Source organism: Actinia tenebrosa, unplaced genomic scaffold (assembly GCF_029948245.1).
Source record: "Actinia tenebrosa isolate PJP-AT-01 unplaced genomic scaffold, QUT_ActTen_1.0 PGA_scaffold11__36_contigs__length_13525064, whole genome shotgun sequence".
Classification (NCBI taxonomy): Eukaryota; Metazoa; Cnidaria; class Anthozoa; order Actiniaria; family Actiniidae; genus Actinia; species Actinia tenebrosa.
Genome location: NW_028292571.1, coordinates 13,439,793 through 13,454,345, shown reverse-complemented (window position 1 = coordinate 13,454,345; position 14,553 = coordinate 13,439,793). Strand labels below are relative to the sequence as shown.

Below are 14,553 nucleotides of genomic sequence, written 5' to 3'. Positions count from 1 at the left end.
CATTTGTTATAAAATTCTCTTGGACGAAATACATCGTAATTAAGTTTTTTGGAGATTTTAGTGGTTCTTGCTTTGAAACATCGTAGTGTTTTGGGGGAAAACAGGGCAACGTACGTAAATATAACGTCTCGCCGAACGAATGAGAGATCCGACAATAGATATAAACAATGATTGAGTACTGATCGCAGAGAGCAGAGTACTTGTTGCAAAATATTTTGGCACATGAGCATTACTGTACGCGCTATGTTGAATGTAGGATACTTTTTAAACCTTCATTCTGCTCTTTGACATTTATGGTAAATGTATTTAGCTCTTACATCGTAGCTTGAAGAAAATGCGAAAGTCTCAATTCGAACGAAAAGATACAAGGCTTGTCTTTGACCAGTGCGCCGTCACCAATCTACTCAAAATTTACATCTTTTGGTGCTTCAAAAATTTACATCTTTTGGTGCTTCAAAAATTTACATCTTTTGGTGCTTCAAAAATTTACATCTTTTGGTGCTTCAAAAATAATACCGAATCCAAGAAATTATACTTTAAATCAGAGTATTAATAAATGAAAACTGATGATTTTAGACTTCTATCTTTAAAGTTGTAAAGTACGCACTGTTTGTTTATAGGACCTAGTTTAAATAATAGCTGATACCAAAAACATGTCCTCAGATGCGCACGAAGCTACAACATATCGGAAGCTTGCTTCACAAAATATATATGCATCAACTGTTAGTTACATAGATAAACTCACCAGTTTTCTCAGCTTATGCTCACAGGTAGCTGAGACTGTTGCCGCACAATCACAAAAGCTTTTGGATAACTTTTCAATGACTTACCTAGTTGGCAACTTGGACCTAGATACTGACTTAGTAATAAAATACGCATTGTCGTAGGGTTAATCAATAATATATTTTTTTCCAAAAAATGGCGTCATGCGAAAGGGCATAATATAGTCTACACAACTACCTCAGAGAAGATTCACCGCAACTCTTCCAAATACTCCGCATGGTGAAATGTTTTACATTTTTCCATTGCTTATGATAGAAACGGCATACGATTGGATTAGGTCCAAAACTCTGACAGCTAAATGACACGCACGGAGACTATTATGGGCCGGCAAACCGAATGTAGTGACTGTTTCGGCCTGAGGGCCGAAACAAAAAAAGGAGAGATTATGAATATAAAATAACAAATATATATAATATTTACTTATTTATCTATGAAAACATATTTGTAAAATAAATTAATAGCTCAAAACACGAGTCCAGCTCTTCACACTGATATAATACTATATTAAAACTATACATTTATCATTAAAATCTAAATATTTCTAAATTTCCGCTACATTGGCGTTAAGATTAAAGTCATTCAAGAATTCGTTGTCCATAAAAAAAGGGGTTCTTGTCCCCCTGACACACATGTGTACTGACTTAATTATTTCAAAAGATAATCGAGTTCTAATCCATGTTATAGTACTTGCATATGTGTCCCCTGTCTTCTTGGTTAATTTCTCAGTAAGGTGCTTTAGAAAAATCTGGCATTCTGCCCCCATCCCTCCATTTGTACCAAAAACTAAGGGCGTAAAAGTTCCCATATCGACATCGATTACTCTTTGCTGGTACTTTCTCTTTTTTTCGCTTTCTTGATCCTTGAAGATTGTAGAAGTGGATTTGGTTTGGTTGCTCTTGGAATTAACATGCGATACTCTTACATCAAAAAATGCAGTTACTCCCTGTAGCCTTTCTTTCGGCCATTTTGGTTAAGCGGTGGATCCTTCGAAGATATTATTTTGAATGCTCTTTCCTTACATTCTAAAACATCTCTGTTCATTCCCTCTGTCCATTTCGTTCGTTTTCCTTTCCTTGACATTTTCTTTCAGGGTCAATTAACAACAGAAAAATTAAAGAGCACCCCAGAGCTAGAAGACACGTCCTCACCTCCAGACGCCATGTGTATATGATAATAATAATGATAATAATGATAATAATAATAATAATGATAATAAGAATTGATAATAATAATTATAGTAAGAATAATAATGATAAGGATAATACTAATTACAATAATTATTATGATTACAATAATAATGATTATAGTAATAATAATAGTAATAGTAATGATATTGACAACTAAGACAACTTATCACCAAAACACAACAATGGCAATAATGATAATAAAATACATTGCGTAATGCAACGGTCCTCATTTTGTAATATTAGACACCGGATGTGAGTTGCAGCCCGATCAAAAATAACTGTGACGTCAAAGGTCTTGAGTCCTCTTGTGTGTTTATAGCGTGAAAAGCGGTTACAATCACAAGAACCATGTTGGAGCACTGCAGATCAGTTTGGACGTCGTTGACGATACTACCTTGCATTCTGTCTTTAGTGAGAATGATACAATAAATGATTGTATAAACTTGAGGATAGTCAACCAACTCGTTCGCTATGCATCTTTGATAAGCTTAAATTTCTTGTCCAAAAAACGCCAAATCTTTCGATTGATTTCCCGAAGTGTGCGGACAGCCGCAGTTAAACGAGACGAAGCTTCTGGTTTATATTTATCCATTAACTGGCCATGGCCATGGACATAAAGGAAAACCTTAAGCGATTTGAAAACTTAGAGGATTATAAACATTCAACACTACCTGCGAGGGAACACGTACCCAAGGAAGACAGTGCTTGTGCATTTGACCAAAATATCGAACCGGCCATGGACATAAAGGAATGCATTAAGCGATTTGAAAACTTAGAGGATTGTAAACATTCAACACTACATGCGAGGGAACACGTACCCAAGGAAGACAGTGCTTGTGCATTTGACCAAAATATCGAACCGGCAAAAATTCGTCGTCTTAGGAAAAAGAAAAACTCTGGACGAAAAAAGAACGTAGTCAGCGATGGATTCTGCGGAGACGATGAATACGAAGATGAAGAACAAATAAACTTATCTGAAAGAAAGTCTTCGTATGCGTCTCTCTCACAGCAATCAGGCCTTACGGGTTTCTCAAGTGGTGTCGAGTTCAGTCCTAATGCATACACAGATGACCAAGAGCTTTTTAGCTTTGGTCAAGTAGTTGATCCAGATGCTGTGATAGAAGCATTTCTGCTCAAAAGAGTTTTAAGAGAAAGACATCGAAAACCTCCACGAAGACGACGATGCGTATCGGAACAGGAACTTGATCGCTATAGTAAAGACAGTCAATATCAAGCACCTAACAGAGCACAGTCTCTAGATGCAGGACTTGCAAATTCAAAAGATGGACCTTCAGAGACCAGTTTGTTTTCCAATTTCAAAAGTCCGTCTGGAATTGCGGGAGAACTTTTGCCTACTCATTTTTACCCTCCTTCGAGGGGTTTAAACAACCGTAGAGTAAAAGCCAAGTCCGAACGTGCTCTTGTTGCAAATCCTTCTTTGTCGGAGAGTTTTGATGGAAACTACCGATCTAGAAGTCGACCGGGTTCAGAAAATACTAGGGACGCACAAAGATACGAAGAACATGAAGAACCGGAGTCCTACGCTATGCAGTGGATTGGGAGGTATCACAAGGTTTTCGACGACTCACAAAGTACTTTGTTTGAGCCCAAAATGCCGCGGGAAAGTCAGCGTTCATCGTCTGTACCCGAGATTGTGGTCCAAGAATGCTTGTCTTCGGATGGCAGACGACGAATTCATTCCATTGGTTGTGAAAAGGATTTCCAATCGGCAAGCCGCATAAATGTTCCTGGATCTGCAGCACGGCTTATCCACCCTTCGACAAGAACCAGCATGCTATCAAACCAAGACCTGAGAACTGCTGTACTTAATAAAACCACTGCTCAGAGAAAAGGCGTCGTGTGTCCTCTCACGCAGGAATATGTGGGTATCCATAACGGCCCGAGCAAGCGCAGATCTGACAACGATAGCTGTTATAACTCAGTAAGCCAGAGTTATCAAAGTCGACGTACTCACATACCAGCACCGTGCGCGTGTGAGCAGTTTCAAGAACATTTTTCCAGTGATGAAATTATTCAAACCAATCCTTCGCGCAGTGCTTCTCTCTTCTCAGGAACATCAACGACTCCTTCACGACCAGCTTCTACAAACGCGAGCGTTGATGGACATCACGACGAGGTATGTACCGATCAGTGCTCCTCTGATGATGTACAAGTTGACATCGAGCTAACTGTCAATCAAATCCAAGGAGAGGAGAACGACCAAAGAGCTTACCATGGTCAAAGACTTTCTATTAAGCTCATAAAATGTGTGGTAGTTTCTGTTATTTTCTTTATTTTGCTGTTGTGTGTGATTTTTATTTCGTTGAGAGAAGAATTTTGAGATTACTGCGCAAGTTCGGATAAACACGAACAACAGCCGAACGCTCGACACTGATGACGTGGTGGGAAACGCACTGCACGAAAATGCACCGAACACTTTAAGGCAATATATGACATTGCGAAGACTGCAGTGCGCATGTTCGGAAAAACACGAAAATGCACCGAACACTTGTGGACGCACTGCGTATGTTCAGAGAGCGCGATAATGCACCGAACACTTGTCGAAACTCATGATATCGTTAAAAACGCAGTGCATATGTTCGGAAAAACACGAAAATGCACCGAACACTTGTGGACAATATATCACGACATTGCGAAGAACGCATGTTCGGAAAAACACGAAAATGCACCGAACACTTATCGACATGAGTACGAAACCGATATTAACGACTTTAAAGGATGTTTCACTGTAGATCTTTTAATTTTTTGGTATTCTTGTAAAGTGTAAAATTCATCGTTAAAGATTCCTATTAATTCCAATATATTTTTACAGATAAATAGATACAAATATCCATATGTTACAAGTAATCTATCGGTCCCAAAGTCTCAAAAGAAAAACAGGTCATCATTGTCAATAAAATATCCAGATTGTCATGAAAAACAGACTCGATTGTTGTCTCCTGTCAAAGTATAAAACATAAGGCAGGGGGGCATCCAGGAATTTTAGAAGGGGGGTGACTATTACAAAGGTTTTAACAGGAACTCGAGAAAAAGGGGTGACTGTTACTAACGATATACTGAGAAATTTAAGCAAAATGAGGGTGAATGTTACTAACGATATACTGAGAAATTTGAGCAAAAGGAGGGTGACTAGTCACCTACATTACCCCCCCTGGATCCGCCACTGTAAGGTGAGACCAATCACTAGAGCATGGTTCTCGCTAGTGACGCAAGAACAAGCACCCAATCGCAAGCCAACTTAAGAAAAACAAAATCCGTCCTCTTGCGCTTGCTTCGCTTCTTATTATAGTAAAAATATAGAATAGCGTGGAGTTGCGTTGGCTTCCGTCGGTATATAGACCCCTTGCATGTGGTATCAAAGCAGCTCAATTTGGAAAACAAAACAAAAGAATTGAGAACCTAATGTTATGTCCCCCAATTTGAACTGCATTCCGACGTGCTGCAAGGGGCCTATTAAGAACCAAGCTTATCAGAAAATTGAGCCCAACCCTCCCCTTGCATCGGGGAAGTCATCTATTATTAGACCAGCCGATGGCACCACGAATAGCCAACAACTGTGACGTCATACTAGGATACACGCGGAATTATCAGGACCGACGTTTATTTTCGGTTGATAAACGTTATCACGCTAGCACTATTGCACCACCATTTGCAAGCTCCGGTTCTGAAAATATACCATGAAACGTCTGATGGGGGAGGGGAGGGGTGGTCTTTATGAATCCTCTGATGACATCAGATGGAGAAGGAAAACGATAGAAAGGACTGTCATGTTTGTATACTACTCTAGGCACATCTGCCTACGAAATGGCACGACTCTCTTACGAAATGGCACGACTCTCTTACGAAATGGCACGACTCTCTTACGAAATGGCACGACTCTCTTATGAAATAGCACGACTCTTATGAAATGGCACGACTGCCTTACGAAATGGCACGATTGCCTTACGATCGAGATGGCACGACTGCCTTACGAAATGGCACGACTGCATTACGAAATGCAGTCACGACTAATTTATGATATATTGGTCAATCTCGACTGCCTTACGAGATGTATATCGTATATAAGCAGACTGTCGTGCGACATGTGGTATCAATACCTACTTACGACTAACTCACGACTAACGTACGACTAACTTACGACAGGTTGTTAAGAAAAAAACCGATCAAATGTCACTTCAAGTCGCTACCTAAAGACTAGCGTCCTTTTTGAAAATGATTGGTCGTATCCAAGACCTCAAAACAGTCGATGACAGACTTACGACAGTATTGAAAGAACAGTTCCTCCGCTTTTAACAAAATCGTATTCAAATCCATCTTCATTGATAAACTGTGGACAGGAAAAAGATCAAGTTAATTGAGTGTGTAATTAGTCTTGCGGGCGTGGTAGGTCTACAACACAAGTTGCCAAATTTGAAAAGCACAAAGATTGAAGAATTATTGTCCTTTACTGTCTTCCCCTTCTCTTTTACTCTCCTTTTACTCTTTTTCGTCTTCTTTTTTCTCTCTTTTTTCTTTCTTTCTTCTCTTTTTTTACCCTTATGTTGTCTTTTCCTTTGTGTTATTCCTTGTTTTCTCACTTTTCTTGTCTTATTTTTCTCATCCTATTTCGTCTCATCTCATTTCCTCTCACAAAGACCTGATAACAATAGTTTTCCTAACCATTCTCCTCCATTAACGAAATAGCACTAAACACATCTATTTCTTTTGCTTTCAATAGGACGTTTGCATGATGGCGTCATTTTGACTCCAATTACCAAGATGCTTCGCGAATTTTCTTTCTCATTTTCGTATTCCCTCATAAACAAAAGAAAGTGTGCAAGGGAGTCTGGTAGTAGAGGTCAATGACGCCATCGTGCAAACGTCCCTATTGTTTCATTGGTGCTATTTTGTACTAAATAGTTAGTACTATTTCACGGATGCACTTATTTCAATAAAGCTAGTCACCTGAAAAGCTACAAAGCTGAGACCAACAAGGATTATGGGTAGATACATTTTACATGTTTCAATCGCTTGATAACTGTTGATGGACCTGAGATCTTCTACCAGTTACAAGTTCACCTCCTCTGAGCATCCTCAACTGCTGCAGTTCAGGTTGTGTCAAAAGCTTTACTTGTTGGATATAAAACATTTCCCATGTTTCTCAGCGATCACAGCTTTCTAGGATTTTGGTGACTAACTTTATTGAAATAAGGATATATGTACCCAAAAACACACCTATTAATAGTGTTGTAGACAAACGACACCTCGGTACAATTTAGAAACAGCCCACGATACTGCCGAAGGATAGCCAAGCAGATGAATAAGTCAAAAGTATATTCCTTATCCAGTCCTACTAGCTCGGTTTGGAACTCTCCACCTACGAAACAAAGCGAGAATAAAGTTTGTTTACGTTCATTGATACTCCAGTTTCGAGTTCTCTGTTGCTCAGCCTTAGGTCCCGTCCACACGTATCCGGAAATTTTTGTATCCGCAAATTTTTTTTTGCGGATACGGGTTGCGTCCACACGTGTCCGGAAATTTTTGTATCCGTATCCGGAAATTTTCGAATACGCTCCGAATACGGATACGTGTGGCCGTCGTATCCGCAAATTTTCGAATACGCTGACGTAAACACGATTTTGCGCATGCTTAATAAGGAAAACTATCCGTCAAAGGGACTAGGCACTAGCGTGCATTAGGGTGGATCAAGAAATTTCCGGATACGTGTGGACAGTGAAAACGATTCGAAAACGATTCGAATACGCTGTGTGTGGACGCGAACATTTTCGTATCCGCAAAAATAAAACTGCGGATACAAAAATTTCTGGATACGTGTGGACGGGGCCTTACTCTCGTTTGTGGGTCATAATATTCAGCTATTCAACCAAAACCCGTGGCATTTTAATCAACTCGTATTGTTCCGTAGTGCGTACATTCCTTACTATACAATGGACCTTAATAAAAGAAAAGAACACATTTGTACACAATCCAGGCTAAGGCTTAGCAAAGGCGAACTCGAAATGGGAGTATTCGTTCATTTGCATCTAACCTTGTGAGTAGAGTTGTTTGTTGGTTCTCTCCTGCGCTTCAAGGATTTTTTTCCGGTTTTCTACCCCCCAAAAAGATAACTTCTTTATGATTCCAATCATGGAATGATAGCTTTCTTGCCTTAACTGGCTAATATGTTCTTCCCGTCGAAAAATAAAGGCATAAATTATTTTATAAATTTTATGGTACCCGCCTTAATAAACATATGGAACGTTGTAGTTCAGGTGGGGGAAAACCCAAAGAAATCCGGAAAGAAACCTTCAAAGAAATGGAGAGTCTTAACGAACTCTTCTCACATGTTATACCGGGTCTATCCAGGGATCAAATCCGAGGTGTACTTGCACCATTATTGATTGGATAGTTGAATAGAGTCGCTCTGCTTTCTGAATTCATAGTACTTATCTTAGCATAATTTCATTGTATATTTAACAATTATTCGCCATAGGCGAAGTGAATATCGGGGAATGTTTACCGAGACGCGGGTAATTGTTTTAGCATATACCAACTTGTGTACAGAGTAACTTATTTTTATATACAATAATTCAATAAAAACAAACAAACAGAAACTTTTAGTTTGCGTGACAAATTCACGCAAAACTTTTAGCAAAACTTTTAGCAAAACTTTTAGGCCATACTTCGTTGCCTTTTTAGTATTGATAGGAATGGCATTTACTTTCATTTTTTCAATTTCCTCATCGGAAATTGTAGCAAAACGATTGCCGGCAGATGCCATTTTGTTGCCGACTCAATATTCCGAGATTCAGAGGTGAATATCGTACAATATTCACCTCAAACTAACCAATGAGCGCGCGCGTTCTTAGGAAGTACACAAGTTGGTATATGCTAATTATTATTATTTTTTTATTGTCTTATTTTAGGGCCTCTATTGATAAACGTTTTTTGTACAGTTTTGTAAATACCGAGAGAGTTACCCTGTTTAAACAAAGGAATCTATCTATCTTCCCAAAACAAGTAAGTGAAGAGCTTACCATCTTTTTCACGTTCCTTGTGTCGTTGTTTTTCTCGCTCTCTTTCAGCCTCCATTGAATGGAGCTCTAGATGTTGACTACTCATGATTTCGAACAGTTTGAGTGAGTCTTCGTAAGCGAACTCTCTTTTGAAGCCGAGAATCAGCCATCTGAAAAATATATGAAATGATGATGATACATGTGTGTGATACGTGTGTCACGCCTTACGTGTGCCATACCTACCTGTGAACAAATAGCAGGTCACTCATGTTGTGTGAGAAGAAATGTTGTTCTAACTGGCCATCCATGAACTTTAGTAACTTTTGGACTAACTCTGAAATGAATCATAAAAACATAGGCGTCTGAGTCAATAAACGAAAGAATGGAAGAGGGAAAGAATGAGAAGAAAAACTGGAAAAAGCACAATTTAACTTATTGTTACCAATTTTCTTCATCATTCCTGATTCTAGGAAATCATCCTTCACAGCATCCATGTAGTTTACAAAACAGAAATACGCTTCAGCTTCTGACTTCAGCACTACCAGGAATCTACTGAGAATATCATTCATTCCTTGGGCATATCCAACATCTATTGATAAAACAACATCACATTCAAAATTATTTCTATTATTCAATCAAATTTGTAATCAGGGTTCGTGCTACATTTTCGTTACAAAATTAAAGTACTTTTTAAGCACTTTTCATGCACAAAAATTCGATTTTCAAGGACAAAGTTTTTTGTATTAGAACGTGGTTTAAACATTGATTCAATGTTACAGTGCAGGACAGTGCCGCTAATTCCGCCGGGGCCACGTCCACCAATAAAAAACGATCATGACACGCAACCAACCAGTAAACAAGCAACCAGAAACTCTTCTATCAATTTTAATCGTTATTTATTTTAAAAGGAAAGTTAAAATAACAAATTCAAGGAATATTCCAGGAGTTTTGACGTTTTCCCCTTTTTTCAAGGGCTTTTCAAGCGCCCTTAAAAACGTGTTTTCAATTCCAGGGCTTTTCAAGGATTTCAAGGAGTAGCACGAACCCTGTGTAATGATGATGTATGATTGCGTGGTGCCAGAAAATATCCATACCCCACCATGGAGGAAATTGGAAATTCCCCAGGTGGGTAGGGGGTCAAAGAAAAAAAATTACAAGATTTATATGAAAGAAAATTGGAAATTCCAGGGGGGGACCTTTTTTAAAATTTCCTTCATGATGGAGTTTGGAAATTTTCTGGAACCACACGTTTATAGAGTACCTAATCTCTGGTGGATAGCACCTGCTGGGCAGTTTTTAGTTTTTGTAGGTCAATTTAACAAATAGACATCAATTTTTTGTGTCTGTCCTCTCATTGACAATAAATTGCGTCATCACATTGTCAAAGTAGTGTGGATTCATGACGCATAGCCGGTAATGTGATGATGAAATTTGTCATCAATAAGAGGACAGACTCATAAAAAACTCATGTCTTTTTTGATTTTTTACGATAACAAAAAACACCAAGAAATTTCTAATTTTTAGTGATCAAAACAAACAACGGCACGCTCGCTGACTTCAGCTTCATCTGTTTGTCCTCTTATTGATGATAAAAAATAACCAATCAGCACGCAAGAAATTGTAAGTTATTGTGAAATTAGATTATTTCAAAGTGTGAAGTGTCTGATCACCGATGAAAATAAAATGCATCATGGACATACTATGATTGATTTATTCATTTAAAGATTTACCCAAAGGCAGGTGACGAATACATTACAATATTTGGTGCCCTACTAGGCATTAATAGGTATTAAACACCTGTGAATACCAACCTTTATGATATGCTGCATAAGTTATAAGGATATCTCGTAACACAAGTAAGTTTTGATTGCCATTTCCACTGAAATTCAACAGGAAAGGAAAATAACTATTGTGTGGATACACCAACTAGTACCACTTTTATAAACTAGTATCATTAACCAATCATATTGCGACATTTAGTACAATTGTTTGAACCAGCCAATCAGATAGCACATCCATATAAAAAGAGTGTGAGAACTTGATAATCTGATTGGCTAACACTGTTATCAGTTCAATCACTGTCTAGTTTACTGGTATCTGATTGGTCAGTTATATTCAAGTGTTCCAAATTAGTATGTACGCGTGGTAAGCATACTTAATGCTTCAAGTTCCATTTTATCATGGAAAGTCGTGTGACTAAAGTGACAGGCTTGCTAACCAGCTTCTTTCCAAGTTAGTTTGAGATGTATAAAGCAATAGACCCCTTTCGAATTCCAAATTACCGCTGTGTTTCTTGATTACAGACTCATTTGCACAGGGTTAGCCTCGAGTTTGTGCTGAATTTTCATGTGTTCCAGTCAAGGTCCGTCGAGTTTCAAAATGTTTGTATTGTTGAAGTTGTGCATTCTTTACTTTACTGTTGGTATTTGTGAATATTTAAACACTGATACGAGGCTAACCCTGTGCAAATGAGTCTGTAATCAAGGAACACAGCGGTAATTTGGAATTCGAAACTGGTCTATTGGATTAAAATAAACAATTTTGTAAAAAGAGCTAAGAACCAAGACACATTCCAAGATTTTTGGGTTTTGATAAGTTCTACAGGATTACAGGATCAACTTGATTTTATATGTACTAGGTGAGTTTGGGATAGATGAGTATTTCTGTAAGTGAGTTCACTAGACATCCTTGCAGCTGAGAATCAAACCTGGAACATAGAATGGCAAGCATTGTACCTCATGCCGTTCTTCACACGATCAGCATAGAACTAGTTGTTACTGTATAATGTACCTGTAATATGGGTGCCCTCTGTCTGTGCGGGGAACATCTTTGTCTATAGTTTTGATTGAGTGACTAAGACTGTCAAGGTCTATATGCTGTCTACTAGCATCAACCTGAAAGAGATCAAGGCAACGGCTGCATAAGAAAAATCAATTATAGATGCAGTGATCATTAGTTGATTGGAAGGGAGGGGGGGGTGCAGGAATTTATTTTGAAGAAAATTTTTTTGTAACTACCCCTAGACACAATTTTTTGCATTTGGTCAACATTACTTTTCTGAAAGCAGAGGTTATGGATATTTTTTCCGCAGGTGAACTGCTTGCTCAATATTTTTGGGATGATTGAACCAACCCCCCTTGAGCAGGATTGAGGCAATAATTTTCAGACAGTCTGCTGGTGTAACCCCCTTCTGTTATGACAGCCAATGGTATTGAAAGTAAAATATCCCAGATGCCTTGTTTACCAACTGTACTAATATAAGGCAAAATAATTAGCCATTTTTGAAACAACTGTCAGCCATCATAGTATTGTTTCTTTAGGAACATGGAGTAACATAGTAATGGTGGAATGTCGACCACGGCTTTAATCGGCCGAGAATCAGTAGACAGTGCATCAAAGGGTGCTGTTCAAGCATATAACTGATATTTCATCATGCGTAAAGTATTTATTGCCTCAACAATTACCTTTGCCGTTATATCCAAGAACTCACGTTGGTGTTCGTCCAAGTCATTAAGATAAGGCGCAGAACTACTACAGTCAGTATTGCGGTTATTGTCATCTGTATCAAGGTTCTGCTGGCATTCCCTCACATATGCTGGCAAAGTATTATTACTGGCATCGTTATGTTGTGTCTTGATCATCTCTTTCCAACGTTGTTTGTAAGCTTTGTATTTAGAGTAGTTTTCAGCTAACAGAACTTTTCTTTCTCTGAAAAAAAAAGGAAAATTATGCAGGACTATTGAGTTGTCTGCAGTGACTTGGGTGGATGGATTGATGGGTTGGAGGTCTTAATGCTTCATATATGGATTAGTTTTGGTGAAGTTGCTACCTTAAGAGTATAGTTATGATATATATATAGGCTCTTTACCTTGTAGTTGATAGAAATGGGTAAAAACCAAAAAGAAAGCGCCAGACTTCGGCACGGATGTTACTGCTTATACTTCCTGGAAAAGAGAGTCATTCTCAACAATATGATGCATGAATGTTATAAAGCATTAATCTGGCCCTTCATTTATTGTTATCATCATCATCTTATCTTTACAGCATGCATATCATCCAGCTGATATCAAATTTGAGTATCATCATCGTTCATCTCATTTGCAGTGATCATTGTCAATATTTTTTGAAGGGAGGGCTCAAATTTAAAAATATACTTATTTTTTTGGGCCTCCAAAACGCAAACCAAAAAAGGAAAACAATATTAAGAACCTGCATTACATTTTAGAGTTTAATTTTGCACAACTTAGGGGGAAAAAAACACAAAACACAATTTTGTTGCCAAGAAGTGTGGGAGGGTGGGGCATGGCCCCCTTTGGTCCCCCTGCCTACGCATCTTGCCATCTCATCATTAATGTTATCATCATGACCACCTTTATTAATCTTCTTCAATTTTCATTATTAATTCTCATAACTTTATCATAAATTTCTTCATTTTACCTTTAAAAATGCTTTTCCTCAGAGCTGTTTCATTGATGATCCGTCCATCCTGATCCATCATCTTGTCCCATTCATCCCCTTGCAATGGATGCGTTCTCTCGCTAACTTGAACAGGACTCTCAATCTCCTTCATCTCCACATGACAAAACCCTTCTGCGCAATCTTGATTGACAACCTCATACTCCAACGAAAGGTGATGAGACTGCGACATCACAAGCATATGGAGGGTTCTGCTCGCTAATTCGCAACTAACATGATGAATTTTGACGCAGACAATCTTGATCCAGCACTTGTTTTATCTGCAGGAAACAAGCTGTAATCAACTGCTTATTCTAGATAATTTTTTTGACAACTTCAATTACCACCAAAAATCAAACAAAATTCCAGTTCTGAAATTAAAAAAGTTTAAAATCAACACTTAATCAAATTTTTATTGTAGTTTAATGCTTAGATGTTTTGTCTTCCTGGTTTCCTGAGCTCTTGAAGCTTACTCTTAAAAATGCAACGAAACCATCAATTTTCAATCCTTTTAGACCAATAAAGCACAAACCAAAGTTATCGAAATCATAGTAGTCGATTCATTAGTTAATTATTTCGAAGCAGTTAGCACATGACTCTTTCGAGGTTTAGCTTTAAGAAGAAATAAAGCTTACTTCACTTTTATTTTTGAGCACGTTATGTCAACATGCATGCTGCATGCTTACAACACTTTCTATATATAAGTAATACAAATATACGGATAATGAGACAAAAGGAGCGGCTTTTTTATAAGAATAATGCTTTGATTTGCTATTTAATCCTACAAACTAAATCTTTTAATACAGCTTCGTCAAGAGTTAATTAATTATTCAAACGGCTTGAGTGTCTAAAAACCTATAACATTTGATACGCATTCTGATACACAAATGATTTCTCAATGAACAAAAACGTGTACTCACCAGAATCGTTGGAAATTCCAGATCTGCTCAACCGATTGCTTAAATATTTGGTAAACAGGACTGCCGAAGCCAAAGGAGTGTAAACCAAAAGGAGGTGTTGAATTTGATAACAGAATTGTGGCGAAAATCGTTTAACAATCTTTGTTGCAAAATGATGGACGTGTCCTGTGTTTGTAGCGTGACGTTCTAAAC

At 38.0% G+C, this 14,553-nt stretch overlaps 1 protein-coding gene across 2 annotated transcripts; it reads right to left on the bottom strand.

The window, feature by feature from the left end:
* Positions 1 to 5,575: 5,575 nt before the first annotated feature.
* Positions 5,576 to 14,533, bottom strand: LOC116300909 (TBC1 domain family member 15). 2 transcript variants are annotated; one of them, XM_089027391.1, is made up of 11 exons: positions 14,362 to 14,533; positions 13,424 to 13,812; positions 12,855 to 12,930; positions 12,451 to 12,694; positions 11,777 to 11,880; positions 10,798 to 10,865; positions 9,429 to 9,575; positions 9,230 to 9,320; positions 9,008 to 9,156; positions 7,206 to 7,347; positions 5,576 to 6,318 (listed from the first exon to the last, which is right to left on the bottom strand). In XM_089027391.1, the coding sequence occupies exons 2-11, from the start codon at positions 13,641 to 13,643 to the stop codon at positions 6,186 to 6,188; spliced, it is 1,374 nt and encodes a 457-aa protein (XP_088883517.1). In that variant the 5' UTR covers positions 13,644 to 13,812; positions 14,362 to 14,533; the 3' UTR covers positions 5,576 to 6,185. The 2 variants fall into 2 exon arrangements, with proteins under 2 accessions (XP_088883517.1, XP_031565739.1); XM_031709879.1 differs by having other exon boundaries at positions 13,424 to 13,722.
* Between the last annotated feature and the right edge of the window lie 20 nt (positions 14,534 to 14,553).